General features: G+C 53.5%; 1 protein-coding gene across 1 annotated transcript in view; it reads left to right on the forward strand.

Moving 5' to 3' along the window:
- The first annotated feature begins 5,711 nt into the window (after nt 1-5,711).
- ITGA11 (integrin, alpha 11) overlaps nt 5,712-17,869 on the forward strand; it is a 124,880-nt gene continuing 112,722 nt past the window's right edge. The window contains exon 1 of the mRNA XM_012664826.1: nt 5,712-5,763. Within this exon, the coding sequence (XP_012520280.1) occupies nt 5,712-5,763 (52 nt within the window). The remainder of the gene's footprint in view (nt 5,764-17,869) is intronic.

The following is a 17,869-nucleotide window of genomic DNA, read 5'->3' on the forward strand; positions in this document are numbered from 1 at the left end:
GTGCTTCCTCAACACTTTGCTCACTCTTCTATCGTAGCCCTTATCACAGTCCCATTTATCACCCAGCTCTAAAAAGCAACAACGCCGAGCGGTTAGGAGCCCGGAATTCGGAATCAGGCGAGACCAGGTTCAAATCCTAGGTCTGCCTTTTACGAGTCCTGGGACCTCAACTCTCTGAGCCTCAAGTTCTTCCTCTGTAAAAGGCAGTAGCAATTATACAGCTCTGGAGGATTGTCATGAAGATTAAAGGAAATGATATAAGGAAAGTGTCAGCTCAATAAGTGGTTGATAAACGGGAGCTGTTGTTTTGGTTATTACCGTGCACGCTTGCCTCCTCTCCCAGATTAGGAACTTTGTGGGGAGTCAAGAACCACATCTAGCTTTTCACTCCATCCCCAGGGTGGTGCACAATAAATACATTTAGGGAACGGTTCGGCTCCTGTTCCCTTGTCAAACTGCACCCTTGGCCCTGAACCCTGTGCACCGCGTAATTCTTTACTCTGCGCTACGTCTCCTTCAGTGCCATGACTGCTTCCCGGGCATCCTCGGTAAGCCCAGCCTTTCCGTGTGCACTGCAGCAGACCCTCACTGTCATGGCGTCTCCCAGACAGCTCAGGCCAGCCCAGGGCCAGGATGGAAGTCCCGAAGAACCCCTGGGTGGCTCTGAGGACGAAAGGAGATGATGTGAGACTTGCATTTGGCCCATAGTAAGTGCTCAGTTGAAGTCTAGGCTTCATGTTGTTGTTGCCATTTGATTCTGATGTGGCTCTTCCAGTCTGGTCCAATGCCAAGGGTTTAACCCGCCGAAGCCCCATCACAAATGGCCTTTCCCCTGGGATGTTGACTAACACCTCTAGACTTTTAAGGCAATTTGTATTCTTTATACTCTTTCTTCAAAGAGATGTTTCCCTACCCATCGTGTGTGTCTGTTTGTGCTGTGGCCGTACTCTTTCCCTTTGATATCTTTACTGCAAATGCTGTACATGCTTGTGGCTTGAGAAATGGAGATCACAAAACAACTTTCTGGATTCAGTATAGGTTGTATATGGGACTTGATCCTAATAAAAATACCAGTCACTGACCCTCAGGCACAGGATTAGGAAGAATGGCAGCATCCCCTGCTCCAACATTTTGGATTGGACTTTGACGTAGAACACGATAGGGCAAACACGCACTGCTGGTGCAAACACGGTTCTTCAAAGTTAACCTGCTTCACTCTGCTGGAGGAGAGGAGACCTGGCATGACACACAGAAACCAGGGGAAGCCCTCTAAGCCCACTAGTGCGTGACAAACGCAGTCACCACTCATCATACACGATATCGGCCAAGAACAGTGGTGCACATCATTCAAACAGCAGATAACAAAAGCAATCTCCTGGCTTTCTTTTCTACATTTTTTTTGTTGTTGTTTTTGGCTTTGGAATTTATTATATCATTTTTTGGCAGAAGATATGCCTTCTCAGGAACTGTAAGTTTGCTTAAGTTTATCTTTAAAAAAAAAAGGTTTGCATTTTCTAAGCACAAACCAACTGAGGGCACAGGGAGGAAGCTAGAACCATGAGGGGGCCTGTGGGGGCAGAAAGGAGCAGGAAGCCAGGGATGCCCCAAGGCAGAGCCCCCTGCGCTGATAGGAAAGTGACTGCATTGGAGACAACCTGGAGCAGAGAAGAGTGGAGAGAAACAACAGAGAGTGGAAGAGAGAGATACCTGGAGGGGAGAGAAGGGGAGGGCTGGAGAAGAAAATTCGAGAAAGTGAGGCAGCGGGCCTAAGATACAGATGGGGGACCAGTCTGTCCCAGTTTGCCAGAGATTGTGCCCCAGTACAATATCCTGGAACGTCTCTCAGTCCCAGGCACACCGGAGCAGTTGAGCACCCCAGGTCAGAGAGGTGAAAATGCAAAGTAGAAACAGGCGCCTCTCCAAAGTGAAAGCAGGTCAGGCCACCCCAAGTCCTTTTCTGGAAGAAGAATGCTTTGGTCCTGGCTGAGCCCAGGCCTCCGTGATCAGTGCTAGATTCCTTCAGAGAGGATGGCATCGCCCCACTTTTTCTTCCTAGAGAAGCCAAGTCCCCCCGAGGAGGGTGCTCAGATTGCAAGCTTGGGAGCCAGAAGAGCCACCCACAGGACCTGTCTCTGGGCTGACCACACTCCTGCAGTCCTGGCCTGAAATCCCTGCTTCCTCTACTCAGCTGAGATGTGGTGACAAGGATTACAGGTGTGAGCCACCATGCCTGGCCGATTTGAGACCCTTGATCCAGCCATCTCTGTAGCCAGTGTGCCTTCACACTTCCTGGTCACATGAGCTTGTACATTCTCTTTTCTACTTCAGTTTGTGTTGAGTTTCTGTCTCTTGCAACTGGAAGAATCCTCACCAATACACCTTTATCTATATAAAAAAAATAAATATAATTTCTTGCAAGACTGTTGTGAGGATTCAATGAGATCAAGGGTGTGAAAGGTATACCAAAAATAGTAAAACACTATATACAGCACTCATACATCGTTGGTGGGAATGCAAAATGATGCAGCAACCGTGGAAAAGTTTCGCAGTTCCTCAAATGATCCGACATAAAATTACTATATGACCCAGCAATTCTACTCCTAGCTATATACCCAAGAGAACTGAAAACACGTGTTCACACAAAAACCTCTACACAAATGTTCATAGCAGTGTTATTCATAATCGCCCAAAGTGGAAACATCCAAATAGGCGTCACATGATGAATGGATAAACAAAATGTGGCACATCCACGCGACGGCATGCCATCAGGCGAGACAAAGTCATGAAGTGCCGATACATGCTATAACACGGATGAGCCATGGAAACATCATGCTAAGTGAAAGAAGCCAGCCTCAAAAGGTCATGTGCTGTATGATTCCATTTACACGAAGTGGCCAAAAGAGGTAAATCTGTAAAGACAAAAATCAGATTAGTGGTTGCCAGGGGCTGGGGTGAGGGAACGAGGTGGCTGCTCACGGTTACAGGGTTCCTTTTTGGGGTGACAAAAACGTTATGAAAGGAGTGGTAATGGTTACACAACCTTGTGAATACACTAAAAACTACTGAATCGTATAGTTTGTTTTATGGCCTATGAATAAAAAATTGCAAATAAATAAAGAAAACCACTATATACACGTAAAGGATTATTATTATTATTCGGCTCAAAGGCCATCTCCATAGAACCCTTCGTCCAACTCTCTGGGCTTCCTTAGCCTTAGAATCTGCACCATACATTTGTCACTAGTATGCTGCTGCCTTCTGTGATTTAACGAATGTTTAATAATGATTCAATAAGAAATGCTTTTAAATAAATTATAAATAATAGATTATGATTAAATAAATAAATCTGCAGTTATGTCTTGTCTTCTCGGCTCCATCACCAGCTTCCCCTGCACGGGCTTCTCCTCCTATGCGCTCCTGCAGAGCACAGGGCACACAGTAGGCGCTCAAGCATGGGTCGGAAGCACAAATGAAGGCCACCTCTCTCCCCACCGTCCCCTATTGCACAAAAGCACACAAACTGATCTTCAGAACCCCCAGGCCCCTGACAGGGGCGATGAAAGTCAATGAATGGCAGGATTGTTCCCAGCAGCCGCCAGCTGCCACAGAGCACCCCTTGGGCAAGCAGCGTGCGGTCTCCTGCAGCTCAGCATGCGGACCACCCACACGCCAGAGGGGGCTGCGGTGCCCACCGGAACCCCCGATCCTGGGGAATTGGCATTCTTCACAAGTGCTCTGAGTCATCCCTGCACACCTGGAGTCTGAGACCCACTAGGCAGAGCTTGAATGTGTGCGAGGCTGGGAGGCGGGTTGCAGCCCACTAGAGAGCAGTTGCTAGTTAGGATGCTCTAGGTTCAAAGTGTCCTGATTCAACTGGCTCAAACAATAATGGGGACTCACTGGTCACATAACTGGCAAGTCCTGAGGGGAGCGGGCTTACGGGGCGGCTTCTTTCAGGGGCTCACCAAGCTCCTCCTGGAACCGATGTCTCCATTCTGTCATCCAGTGTCTGCCCTTTCCCATCTTGACCCCTGTCAACTTCTGAGCCTACAAAATTCCTCGTCCCAGCTTGGGAGAGGAGGCAAAGGTAGGAGAGAGGAGGGGAGAGAGTTCGTTCATTCATTCATTCAGTAGTTCTAGGAGCTCTTTTAGAAAAGCAAGAAAGCTTGTTTCCCAGAAAACCTTTTTCCTTTGGCATATTGCCTTTTCTTAAACTACGGCCTGGGGATGGCAACACACTGACTCGTTTTAACCTGAACCACATGCTTCCCTAGACACACACACACACACACACACACACACACACACACACACACACACACGGGATGGAATCAGCTTCCCCCAGTCTGCGGCTGAGTCAGAGAAGTGAAGACATTGAAGTAGAAACCAGGGCAGCTATGTTGGGAGGCAAACACGATGCCCGCTGCTATGCATATGTGACCGTGGGCCTTCTCAAAACCCAACTCAGCCTCAGGGATCCTGCCTGAATGTCACCTCCCCTTCCAACACCCCCTTGACAGAAAACTCCACCCTCTGTGCCCCCACACACCACCTGCACTCATCCACCCATCCACCCAGCTACTTTGTTCCTGGGTACTGGGGGCTGAGTACTCAGCTATGAACCAAAGATTTCTACCCTAATGGTGTTTTTCAGTCTGGACAGGGAGAGAAAAGTTAATCAAATGCTCACATCAATTGATGTCTAGTTTCTCTACTAAGTGCAATGAAGAAAAGATGAGGGAGAGAGGGGTGGTGGGGTATGAGCACGTACCTGGGGCCCTGATCTGCTGGGACAGGGGCAGAGAGTGAAGGAAGGCTTTTCCGAGACAGTGAGGGGGTCCTCTGCTCTAGCTTTCCCCACTCTCTGGCCACCCTACCCTCTGCCTCCGCTCTCTCCAGTGCTGGAAAGGTCAGCCTCCGCATGCACGGATTGCAGTCCAGCCCAGACTTAAAGCTCTTGCAATAAATGTGCATTGAATTTAATTGTCAGTGATTAGAGGGGCTGGGAAGGAAGGTTTCTGGATTCCAAAGGGCTTCATGTTACCTTAAAAAGTGGGTGCACGTCCCCCTGGGTACTTTGGAGGTGGGGGGAGTGGAGGTGGAGGATCTGCATTTACTGCCGGTCAGAAGCAGCGCCGCTGCGTGTGGCCTTTACATTTCAAGCCTCGGGGTGCGGGGAGACAGGGTGTGTCTCGGAACGGACCTTTGAAGGACATCCACTCCACTTGTCAGAAGGAGACCTGAGTCACAGCAGCTGTACCTGCCTCACCTTGGGTACACCTCCGAGCTTTGTGAAGCTCTTTTCTTCGGGAAGTGGAACTGTGCCCCACTGACCCTGAGCAGACCCTGGACGTGGTGTTGGTGCTGGGGAGGAAGGTGCTACACTGAGAGCTGGTTCCCGGAGCCGTTCTCTGGGATTTTCACCTAGGGCCGAGGTGGGGCAGGGGGAGAAGGAGAGAGGCAGAGGCGCGTGGAGGCCGCCTGCCCAGGTGGCAGAGGGGCCGAGACTGGACTGGAGCCGCAGCCGGAGTGGTGTCCGGGCGCCCCTCCCCGCGGCTCGAGCCCTCCCACTTCCTCTGAACGAGCCGCGGCTGTCAGGGAGCCGGGCGCCGCGCGCAGTGCAGGCTCGAGGCGCCACGCCGAGGAGGCTGCCGCTCTGGCTCGCCGCCCCCGCCGCCCCGCACCGGACCCCGCCGCCGCCGCCGCGGGCCATGGACCTGCCCAGGGGCCTCGTGGTGGCCTGGGCGCTCAGCCTGTGGCCAGGTATGTGCCGTCCTTGCCTCCCCTCGCCTCTCCGAGCCCCTCGCTGGGCCGCCGGGGCCTCGGGTCCAGCTGCCAGGAGCGGGACGCGTCGCGCCTCCCGGGGTCGGACCTTGGCTGCTCTTGGGGACGTAAGTGCCCCGGGGACGGCTGCTGCCTAGGGCCTCTGCCAAGCTCCGCGAAAGAGGGAGGTGCGCGGAGGTGCTTAGAGCCCAGACTCTTTGGAGTGTTTGGGAAGAGTTGAAAGCGGCGAGGGCTGGCAGCCCCACTGGGCTCCCTGGGTGCCTCCGAGGGCCACGCCGGGGCTCCGCGCCGCCACCGGGGGCACTCGGGTGTCCCAGGAGCCGGGAGGGCGCGCAACCCCGGCCGGGGAGGGAACCGGACTCTCCGAGCAGCGTCCCTAGGCTGCCTCCTGCCTGGCGCGGGGCAGCATCCCGAAGTTCGGAGGCTGGGCGCGGCAGCTCAGCTCTGGAGGGCAGGGAAGGCTGCCCAGAGTCCCTCTGGCCAAAGACGGAGCGAAGCCCGGGGGCGATCGGCTCCTAGGCTGTGGCTAGTCCTCCTGGGCAAGGCCAGAGGCGGCAAGATGGAGGCCCGCAGTCCAGGACCCCCGGAAAAGTTACCTGACACTCGGCGTAGGGACGGGGTATCGCCCCCCCAACCCGGGCTTGAAATTATGCAATTATTCAATAATCCAGGGAAAGACACTGTCGCCCAGACGCGCGCCGCTTAATGCATTCCAGGTGTCAGGGCGCTGCGAGAGCCTCCGGCCAGAGGCATGAGGCCCAGAGCGAGAGGCCAGTCCTGGGCTCTCCGCACTAGGGTACCCGGGTCCCGCCAGACCCTCCACGCGGGGGCGGCCGCCAGCGGTGCTCTTCTGCGCAAGGCAAAGCTTTCAGGGCCCCTCCTCTCAAGGCCGAGGGCTCTGACAAGGGCCAGCGCCTCGGGACTGGCCTGATGTGGGCGCCCGACCTTGCCTTCTCTTCTGCGTGGGCGCCAGGCCCGAGCTGGGGCCAGTAGTGGGGGTCAGATGTGGTGGTAGCAGGAGAGGTGCCCTCCGGGAGCACAGGTGGAGACCCCCCCACCGCCCCCACCCGCGGACCGCAGTCACTCGTCCTAGTCCCTGGGTACCACGAGAAACAAGTGCACGCTCCTGTCGGTCTATAGCAGAGCTTCTGGCAGAGCCTGTCCTTGAACTTGAACAGTGCCTCTGACTACTGGAGTTCAGTTCAGATCGTGGAGTCACGGTTTTGAAACACTGATGCATTATGTTGTGGGGGTTTGGGGAAGAGGGCAGGGGAAGAACTGCCACCAGGCCAGCAGACACCTAGAAACCAGCTGCAGGAGGATGCAAAACCCACTCTAGGTGCCTTTAGACAGGAGGGGAGACTACTCCAGAAACTGTCCTCCAATTGCCAGGAGATGCAGCCACAGGAAAAGAGACACTCCTGTGTGACTCCAGAGAGGTGGCTCCATCAGAACCTGAGATGCAGTGGCTGCCTTAGGAGCTGGGGCAGTCTGGACCTCAGGAAGCAAAGAGTAAAGACAGGCTTTGGAATCAGACCTGGTTCCAGTTCCGGCTCTATAGCCCACTAGCTGTACAGCCTTGGGACAGGTTTCGCAGCAGGTTTCCTCCCGTGAGGAATGGAGGTAGACATTCTGAGTTGGTACAGTTGTCTGGATGATTAAGTGAGGCACTGTAAGAAAAGCCCTTAACGCAGGGCTTGGTGCACAGTAGGGCTTAATCCACGGCTGTTAATGTTGTTGCTAAGCGGGGGCGAGTGGGGTTGGTGAAGGACAGGGATGTTAAAGGCCCTCTGAAGACACAGGATTTGTGACTCAGAGCTCCGTTTATATGGAGAAAACCACTCCTGAGTTATGTCTGGTCAGTTTGGGTTCTTGAAATATGGGATTCATTAAACATATCAATCAATGCTGGAACAACAGCATCTGCCTGCAAGGAGCTGGGGGTGGGGCTGGAGCATGTGTGCAATCTGGGCCCTGCTTGTAACTGAGGACAGGGCAAGACTGGGGAAGCTAAACGGAGACACTAGGGAGCGAATGGCGTGGGGAAATCAAGGGGTGAGTGTTCAGACAAGAGAAGTTCAGTTTCAGCAGATAAGCAAGGAAGGCTTCCTGGAGGAGATACATCTTTGAACTTGTCCCTGAAGGAGTCTGTAGAGTGTGCATGGGGCTAAAAGTAGGAATGTTTGTGTTTTTGAGTGTTATTTCCTCGGACTAGTTAAAGAAAAAAAAAAGGTGAATATTTTAAAACCACTCTGATCAGTCTAGACTCAAGATTGGAAGGGTCTCAGGGGTCAGTGGGTCCATTCCCCTGGCTCCAGGACAGGATCGATGTTGCATCTCATCTGTGCATCATATGGATTCAGTGTGCGGACTGCCAGGAAGCTTGCCTACTGGTGATGGCAGTTTGGCTGGGCAGGGGACCAGTCAAAGGCCAAGTTGGCAGTGAGTCCTCATTAAGGATATTATGAGTTCGGAGCCTCTACCTTTCTGGAGCAATGGTTGCAGGCTGAACAGCATGATGGGGTGGACAAAACTATCAAGAAAGCCTGAAAAAAAAAAAGAAGTAAACAAATCCAAAGACTTTTATGGTCTGACATTCAGAGAGTAGATCCACTGACCAGAACTTTATAATCATATCTGTACAAAAATGATGATTCTTTAAAAGCACAGTCTTTACTCAGCACCTGTTATCTGCCAGGCTCCATAAACACACAAAGCAAGATCAGACACAGTGCAGGGGAAGGAAGGCCCTGAAGTCTCACTGCCTGGGATTGGTCAGGGCTCTGCAACTGACTACATGACTCTGTGCCTCAGTTTCCTAACCTGCAAAGCAGGGATAATAATAGAATTTACAGAGTATCACAAAGATTAAACAAATGTACATAAAGTTCTTGGAAAGTTCCAGGCATATCATAAGCACTCAAGGAGGCTGTCTTTCTTCTCCAACATTGTCATCATCATCGTCATCAGTGCTCAAGGTACTGACCATTCAGTAAGAATCTAAGGACACACAGAGATGTGACTTTCAAACCCAAGTTCATAAAAGAAGTCTAGAGGAACTCTATTGGAGGCTCAGAGGAGATAACAAGTGCCAGGGCTCTAAATAAAGGGAGACTTTACTAGCCCCTCCCCCCCAAAACGTGGCCCAAAGTCTTGATTGTAATGGAAACTCAGCGATTTTTTTTTTATGCCGTTGAGGCTGCCTTGAAGTCAATGTGATCTCAGTGTGGGTGTGTGGTGCTGTTGGAGAAGAGAAGGACCACTCAGCATGGCCCTTGTGCGTCCGTGTGGGTGGGGTCCCGTTCAACAGGAAAAGCTTGTGTGGACGAAGCACAGTGCTAGACTAGAAATGTCCAACCCCTGCTCCCCAGCTTCAGAGAGCAGGAAGGAGGTGAAGTTTGTCGCCTCGCCTCCTGATTGCCCACCTTGCTGGGAGCCTGTCAGCCACACCCCTCGGCTACTGCCAGCTGTGCAGCTTCTGGACCCCTCTGTGTAACAAGCAGGCCCTGGGGGTAGAGTCCGCCTTTCTCCTCACTCTCCATGCCCCCTCCCTACCCGACAGGGGACTCCCCAGAGATGGGATCATTCCCAGCCCAGAACTCAGACAGTATCTCACCTTCATCTTGTCCTCTCTGAAACTTTTTCTTCCCTCCTGTAGTGGGAGCTTCCTCCTCCTTCTCCCAACAGCAGGAAACTTCCCTTCCATCCCCCCCTCCCTCTTAGCCCCTCCCCTACCCCCCCATCACTGGGGACAAAAATATGTCCTGAGCTGGTCTGGCTTGGCTTTTGCTATATAGAAGGGAGTTTGGGGAATTTTAAAAGCCCTTTTTTCCTCTCCATAATGCCTGACTTTGGGCATTATTGTCTCACCATAGGCTTCAAGATCTTATTTTGGGAGTCAAAGTTCAACATTGTTCTAAGATCCACTAGTAAATCTCCCCAGGCAGTAATGGGCTCTGGCTGACTCCAAAAGGGTCAGCTACAAACCAAGCTTTTAAAATGCTCTAATACATTTCAAAAACAGTATCTCTGCTGTTTCTCGTCACTATGTCCCCTTCCCCATCCACCCCAACCCACCAACCATGGGCTACCACCAAGGACTCGTAGCCATTTGGAACTATTTTCCCCAAGCTATTATGAGCCCCCAAGACACCCACACCCCCTCAGCATGGAGTGTTTGCTCTGATGGGCTGTGGACCAGGTGGGGACCATTCCCAATCCCATCACGTGCATCCTAACTATGCAAAGTCTTAGTTGAATGCCTAGAAGTTTATTACCAGTGAGGGAAAAAGAGCAGGAGGGAGACTGGAGTTGGTCATCTTGCAAAGCAAAAATAAATGAGCTCCAAAACTTCCACGGAAGGTCTTCATAGTCACAAGATGTGTGAAATCCCACCTGGAGGGAAAAGCCAGTGTGGCCAAACCCCCTTCCCACTATCTCTCAGTTCCTGCTTTGCTGAGACACTCGCCAGACAGCGGTAAGGATGAGCACGTGCTCCGGCTTGGGACCCAGCCCGCCTGGATTCAAATTCTTTCTAATTGGGTGACTCCAAATGAGCCCCCAGGCCTCATTTTTCTCAGCTGTAAAACGGGCAGAATAGCGACTTCACAGGCTGCTGCTGTGGTTAAATGATCCACATGTGATGCATTCACGTCGAGTGCTCACAGCAGTGTCTGGCACCCAGGGAGCCTTCTGTTGACAGGAGCAGTTGTCCTTCTCCCCATCAATTATTATTTGATGTATGCCAAGCACCGTGTCAAGCACTGTCTCACATCTCAGGCCAGCTGGATGAAGTCACTACTGCAATCACCAGGTTACACCTGAGAAGGTAAATGGCTCGACCTGTCAGCAGAGTAAGAGGCATTGTCAGGATCTGTCTGACCCCCAAACCCCTGCTCTTAATCCACGCACCATACCCTCTTTGGGAAATGGGCCTTGAGGACACAGAGGGACAGTAAGATGCCCTTGCTGAGGAGCTGTCTTCAGGGGGAATGGGCCACCCTCCCGGGGGCACTGGCTCAGAGCGGGCAGCTGTCTCCTGTAGACTCAGCTAGACAGCGATGACTCCCATAAGGTGCCAGCTTGGTGAGAAGTGGTCCTCACGTGGTGCCTCGTTATGTGAGAGCTTCTCTCCCTCACCTGCCCCCATTCCCTGCCGCCCCCTGGCTCAGGCCGACAGGGCTCTCCCACCTGCCCCCAAGTGCCCAGTACGAGGCACAGGGGCTCCCATTCCAGCCCATCCTCGGGGTCAGGGTCTGACAATCCTCCCCACCCTGCCCTGCCTGCTCCCTTCCCCTAATCAGAACCTTCTCCGAGCTTCAGGCCTAGTGAGTTAATTCATGCTAAACAGCGCTAATAAGTGAGGACAACTTGATATGTCCTACTCAAAGGAATTTCCATTTTAACTGGGCTGTGCCTTGAGCCGAAGGAATAAAGCGCTAGTGGTGGGACTTCAGTCACCAGTGCCAGCCAGCAGAGGAAACAGGTGAGGCAGGGGACGTGCCTGGCATGGTCCAACCGCTCGGCCCCTGCTCCACCGCCAGTCAGAGGCGCCTACGCCGGCCTTTGCGGATGATGGTAGCCTCGTCCTGTAACGTGGAAGAACCCAGCCTGTGGCTTGGGTGATGCCACTCTAAAGTGGGCAGAGGTTTTTCCACGTGGCATGTGGGGTGAGTTAGGCAAGTTGCTGTGGCAACACACTCTGGGATTCCAAACAGGATGACACAGAGAAGGGGTTTCTGCACTCACAGCTGGGGCTGACGGCTTTCTTCCCCCGGCAGCATCACTCGGCTGGGCCAGACTAGCAGAAATCCTGACTCCGCAGATATCCAGGGCCTATTTCTTTCCTACAGAGCAGAGAACGGGGCCTCAGGAAGGCCACGGAAAAATCATGAAATGGGAAAAGGGGTACAACTCCTAACAGTCTGCAAAGAGTGCTTCCAAATGTTCCTTCTATCCGTCAAGATAGGCCAGATATGGCCAGAGGTCCTGCTGAGGCTGATGTACCCATTAGACAGACAGGGAAACTGAGGCTCTTAAAGTTTGAGTGATTTCCTGTGATTTCCCAAGGTTCTATGGGGACTCAGGACTGGGTCTTCTGACCAAGGTTGAGGTTAGGAACCTAATTTGCTATAGCCAGCAGGGGAACATAAGGAGTATATAATGCTTCAGCCAAAGAAATGCAGTTCTAATGGTGGATTTTCTACATTGTTGGCAGGCAGGTACTACAAGGTCATTCAAATCATTCTCTGTAGACCTCTGGGAGTGTCCCCAGTCTCCATCATCCTTCTCCTCAGCCTGGCCCACTCCAAGCCCTTGCCCCTTCCTCCTCCAGGACGAAGGCCACAAAGCCATCTCATTTCCTCTCCTTCCCCTGGAATTGCTCTTTCCCTAGAGCACATAGCCCTTGTATTCAGTGACAGTGGTAATCATAAAGTCCCATGAGTAATTTGTAGACAGAGCTCCTCTCTGAACTTATTCCCACCACTCATGACACATGCAGCCAGTACATGATCTGTAAGACCCACAAGATGAAAATGTGAGGTCCAACGTGTAAAAATTTCAAGATGGACGTGGCAGGGCATTAAACCGAGCAAGGGCCCTTCTGAATGCGGGCTCTCAGCCACCACACGGGCCAAGTGCCCGTGAAGCCAGAGCGTGGCTCTCCCATGGCCTGTCATTTGGCAAGGAAGACGCCACAATCCCACTTACAGATGAAGGAACGGAGTGGCTTGTCCATTTTGCCAGCATGTCCTGGGCCCCACTAAGCCCCAAGCACCTCCATGTTCTGGAAATTCCAGATAGATAAGCCACAGTCTCTGCCTTAAGGAACAGGACGGGGGCACCCCCAGATCCCACAGAATGCAGGGCGCGTGCACAGCGACGGTGGCCATGGAGGGCGGGGGTGTCCATGGAGCAGTTCTAAAGGTGCACGGCCAGGGCTGGGAGCTCATGGTGAAGCCATGGAATTCAGAGGATGCTTCTGTCTCCAGTTGCTTCCCCAAGACTCCTTTGAGAGCCTTTTGGGGGACGCCTCTGAGCACTGGACACCAGCTCTGGAGTGGCCACCTTGTCAAATTTGAGAAACTAGGACTTAGAGTTACTGGCCTTCCTGTAGCCCCAGGTGTCTGAAGTGGCAGGATCCTGCTGGGCTGTCACTGCTAAATAAGGGGTGACTCCTCTCCACCTGCCCACTGCCGCCTCCCCTCCTGTTCTGTCGTGGAATTGTAGATGATCGGTGCTAGGAGGGACAGAAGGGACCAGCTGATCCAGTGGTCCTCAATCCTGGGCTAACATGAGGACGAAGATGTAAAACAAGACCTTTGCCTGGACCCCACCCCCAGAATGCATCGTCACTTTCCACAGTGGGGCCATCAGTGGCATTTTTTAAAAACTCCCCAAAAACGCTAATGGACAGTGAAGATTGAGAGCCCCGATGCGATCTAAACCCAATCCCAATCCGGCAGGAGAGAAGACGCTGTCGGGGAAGGGAAACGACTTGCTCAGGGTCACACCATACCCTTGCTCAGGGTCATACGGCAGCGGTGAAGCCGAGATTTAACCAGTTGCCTTGACTCCGGGCTCTTCTGGAACTGCTCCAGCCTGAAGTTCCACAGGACACACAGCCACATGGGCTGGACACAATGTGAGTTCGAGTGTGAGAAGCTGAGCGCAAGGTGGAATTTGCGGGTAGGATGTTATTTGTCAGTGACACTGTCTGTGTCCCCCACAAGGCCATAAGCCACTTGATCACGGTGTGGCCCCGAGCAGGAAAACCAAAGAGGAGCTGCAGAAAGGCTGAGTTGGCCAAAGATCCCCGTGAGAGCTGCCCACAGGCAAAGGGACCAGCACCCAGGGCAGGGGGCGTCCAGCAGGGCCTGGGCGAAACCGTGAGGGTCATTCCAACCCGGTGACGCTGGCCCTGCTGAAGCTGTCATGAGTGTCCAGGTGGAGGAAGCGCCTGCCTCCGGATGGGACACGGGCAGAGTCCAGCCCAGGCCGGGTGGCAAGGGAGCACTCCATCAGGGAGAAAGGGGAGCCGGCCTGGGAGCAGAGCTGAGAGCCCAGCCCAAACTCAGGCTTCCTTGTCCCTCTTACCCCCATCCATCCAGACCTTTCTCAACAGCAGCTAAAGTGAGGCTAAAACACAAATGGAGTTGTGTCTTACTCCCCTCCTTAAACGTCAATGGCTCCCTACTACCTTTAGGTTGCGTCCAGACTCCTTCAGAGTTAACCAGACCCTGAGTGTGTGGCCCTGGCTTGCGCTCAGGACTCGCCTCTAGCAGGACCACACGCAGGGGCCCCTGCACACCCCACGGCACCCCCAGTGAAACCGAGCTCCTCTTAATTTCTCAAACACTCGAGCTCTCCCTGGCCTCCACTCACGTTGTTGGCTGGACCTGACTCTCCCCTCCCCCTCTATCTTCCTGGCTGCCTCCCACATAGTCTTCGGGTCTCCGCCTGGGCACCACTCCCCCCTAAAAACCTCACCTGGTCCCCTCATCACAGCTTGAGGCCCCACTTGTGTGGTCTCCAGGTATCCTGTACTCCCCCACCCCACAGCATTCCAACTGCATGGACATGCCCCCTGCATGGGAGCACTGAGAGCAGGACCACGTCTCCTATCAACCACCGTGTCCTCAGCTCCCGCACGGGGCCTGACATAGCAGGTGCTCAGTTAATATGTGTTGAATGAATGAAAGAACTGTCTGTCCAAGTAAAAGAAATGTAAGGGCAGGATATGTGTCTTATATTTCTTTGCCCATGAACCCCAGGGGGGTCCTAACACAGTAGGCTGTATAAACTAAGCCCTTTTAGGGGGGATAAAAGCCGAGAAGCGATAAGTCCTGGCTTTCAGGGAGCTTATGGTTTAAAAGCCAGAGAGAGAAGATTTTTGGATAAACAGCTACAATACAAAGGAGTAAGTAATGACTATGAGAGAGTCAGATAAAGGACTCCAGGGTTTGAGGGGTGGGAGAGAGGTTATTTGTGAATGCAAGAAGGACTGGCTCTGGCAGCGAGGGGGGTGGGTAGAGAGTTCATCTGGGCAAACTGCCTGATGTTTGGCTGGCAGGATGCCACTCGAGTATGTTTCGTGCTTGTTCCAGCAAGAAAGAAGCAGTGGGCTGCAGCCACTGAGGGGGAACTGAGGGCCAAATAAGACATTTGGATTTAGCAGATGGGAGTCACAGAAGGTTTTTGAGGGAGGGTAGTGACATGTTCTAATCTGTGTTTGGAGGCACTCCCTGAGGGGGGTGGGGGAAGGTCGTATGCAGACAGGAAAACAATGGGGAGCAGGTGGAAGGATAAGGCGGCGCCTGCAGTGACCAGGCAGGGAGACAGGCTGAAGGAGGTGGTCAGGTGAAAGAGCAGTGAGCCTGCTCGCTGGGGGTAGAATCTAACAAGGTCACCAGAGAAGGAAAGGTGTCTGGGAGGCCAAAGGGCAGTGCCACCACCCTGAGGAGAGGTGTGGGAGGATGAGAGGCTTGAAGAGGGGAAGTTGAGTCAGCCGGACTGTCGACTTTGTGGTGCTCGTGGGCAGCTGGAGGTGGCCCCCGGGCAGCGGGGACTGTTGGCTGGGAGCTGTCACGCAGACGTGCCTCAGTGGGGCACCCTGTTCCTCCACCCCTTCCCAGGCCCCAAAGCAGTGATTCATGCCCCAAACTTAAAGAGAACTCGGATTCTGATTTTCAAAGACTTTTAGAGCAGAAGAAACCAACTCGAGGGCCAGGCCAGACCACAAGCCAAACATCGGCTGTGGAATGTGCTTGCTGCTGACGGCGAGGCCAGCAGGGGCTCGGCGAGGGGCCCCACCGATGGTCCTGAGTGTGTCCAAGTTGCCACTGCGATTGGCAGGCGCTGCTGTCTTCCCTCTTTTCAGCGTGGGCCTGCCGCATTCCAGCACGTGCTAAACCAGCGCCTGCACCCCCACCCGCCCGGGCTGGTCCCGCATCCCCCTTGGTGCGGAGGCCTTGGTCCCCCCTCGTCTTCCCCGCTCTCCTCGGCCCATGGGACTGAGACCAGGAGGCAGGCAGAGGTGGGGGGAACCGTGGGCGGGCCCAGAAAAGCTCCCATGGCTGGTGGCCACAGCCACCTAACTGGTCTCCTTCCATCTGCCCTTGTCCCTTAAGACTCCTCCACCCAGCAGCCAGAGGGAGGCCGCCAGAATGTAGGTCAAACCATGTCACCTCCCTGCTCTGCTCCAAACCCTCCAGCGCTCCCCTCGTCGCTCTGAGTAAGAGGCCCCAGTGCTCTGGCTCCCCTGCCTCCCTGACCTCATCCCCCGCGCCCCTCACTGGCCTGCTCCACCTGCACCCAGGGCCTCAGACTCTGCAGTCCTTCAAACGCACCTGCACCGGGCACCTGCTCGTCCCAGAGAGCCCCTCCCGCTTCCTGCCGGCCTCCACCCCAACATCCTCTCCCACTGAGGCCCACCTGCCGCTCCTGCCCCAGTTCAACCTCCCCCGCCTGTGCTCCTGACAGAAACGCCTACCCTCCCACCAGGCTCGAGTCTGGCTGGAGCCTGTAATGTTACCTAGGAGCATTAGCGGTTTATTTGTTCATGCTGTGTATCGCCTGCCCCACAGAATGTATCCTCGTGAGAGCCGGGACTTTGTGCTGTTTACTTACCCATCCTCGGGTCCAGGGCAGCGCCTGGCCAGACAAGGCGAGTAACACGTCGTTCTAGAATGAATCAATCCATCCATGAAAATGTCCCCACCAGCCTGTAACCGTCACCCGAAATCCCATTTGCCGATCGATCACCCCTATTAGATCAGCCCGTCCCCTTGTTAAGACGCCAGTCCACTAGGCGGGCACACGTTCAGTCCTGACATTTCCATGGCCGTTTGTCATCCAAAGCTTTCTTTCCAGACAAGAAGGGGTTGGTGGTGTCACTCACGGGTGGGCAGGGCAAGGAGGGTTGCTAAAGGTTGGGGGGATGGCTCTGGAAGGGAGGAGGCCTTAGAGAGGGGCAATGTGGTTCACCCAAGTCCCAGGCTGTTCGCCACCACTTACCATGGCTCAGAGAGGACACAGGAGACGGGGAAAGGCCTTGGTTCTGACACTGTGAAAACCCAGGCCTATAAAGGGACTTCCCAGGAAACAAGGGGGGTTGGAGCAGAAGTTTAAAATGCCTCATTTCCCACAAAAGGGTAGTGGTTCAGACACCATCCATATACTGCAGAATGTGGCCATGTTATTTAGTACCTAAGACGGAGCCAGGAGGAGTGCCCAGAGACGATGGTGGGGGCTGAACACAGACTCCAGGTTACTGTCCAATCCCTGGGAACCACCAAACCAGAATCTGCCTCGCTGGCTTGGGAGATGACGTGAAACCCATTGTACAGGTGGATAGACTGAGTCTGCACCCAACAAGGTCCATGTTAGGAGTATGTTCCACTGACATGGGGTTTCAATACTGGCCTTGACACTTATTAAGTCACTTCCTCTCTTTAGAATGTATCATGGAAATTATAATGACTACCTTATAGGATTAATATGAAAAATTAGCTGTAATGCCCAATAATAACAAAATGTCTGGCAGGGGATGAGGTGCTCAGTAAATGTTAACGGCGACAGTAATCCTAGCTAACACAGAAGGTAAGCAACGTAGCCAGGATCACCCAGGTGACAAAGTCACAGCCTGGGATTTGAACCCAGGCAGACTAACTCCAGAAACTGTGATGCTGAGAGGTCAAGTGACCTGCCCAAGGTCATACATCTTCTGCTAAACAAGACAGTCAGAATCCAAAGCTCTCAAGACTTCCATTCAGTCACTTCCACAACAAATGTGTGACCTTCGTATTTCTACAAGCCCAGCAGAGGCCATGCTTCCACGCTTCTGTGAACGCTTCCTGAGCCAGAACTTCCACTCCGATTATAAAGCCAGATGTAACATGAGAACAAGCTGACAACAGGGACTTCGTTTTAAAACAATTTCCTCTGGAGCATGAGTAGACCCAGCGCACAGCCGGCCCTTCCTCATTCACACATTCATGGAGGTCCCGGGCCTCAGAGGCTCCCAGCGAGGCCCCGGCACCAAGTGTCTGCCCAGGAGGGCCCTTAACAGAGCCTGAACATCCAG

This window comes from Propithecus coquereli, unplaced genomic scaffold, assembly GCF_000956105.1.
Source record: "Propithecus coquereli isolate 6110/MARCELLA unplaced genomic scaffold, Pcoq_1.0 Scaffold92, whole genome shotgun sequence".
Classification (NCBI taxonomy): Eukaryota; Metazoa; Chordata; class Mammalia; order Primates; family Indriidae; genus Propithecus; species Propithecus coquereli.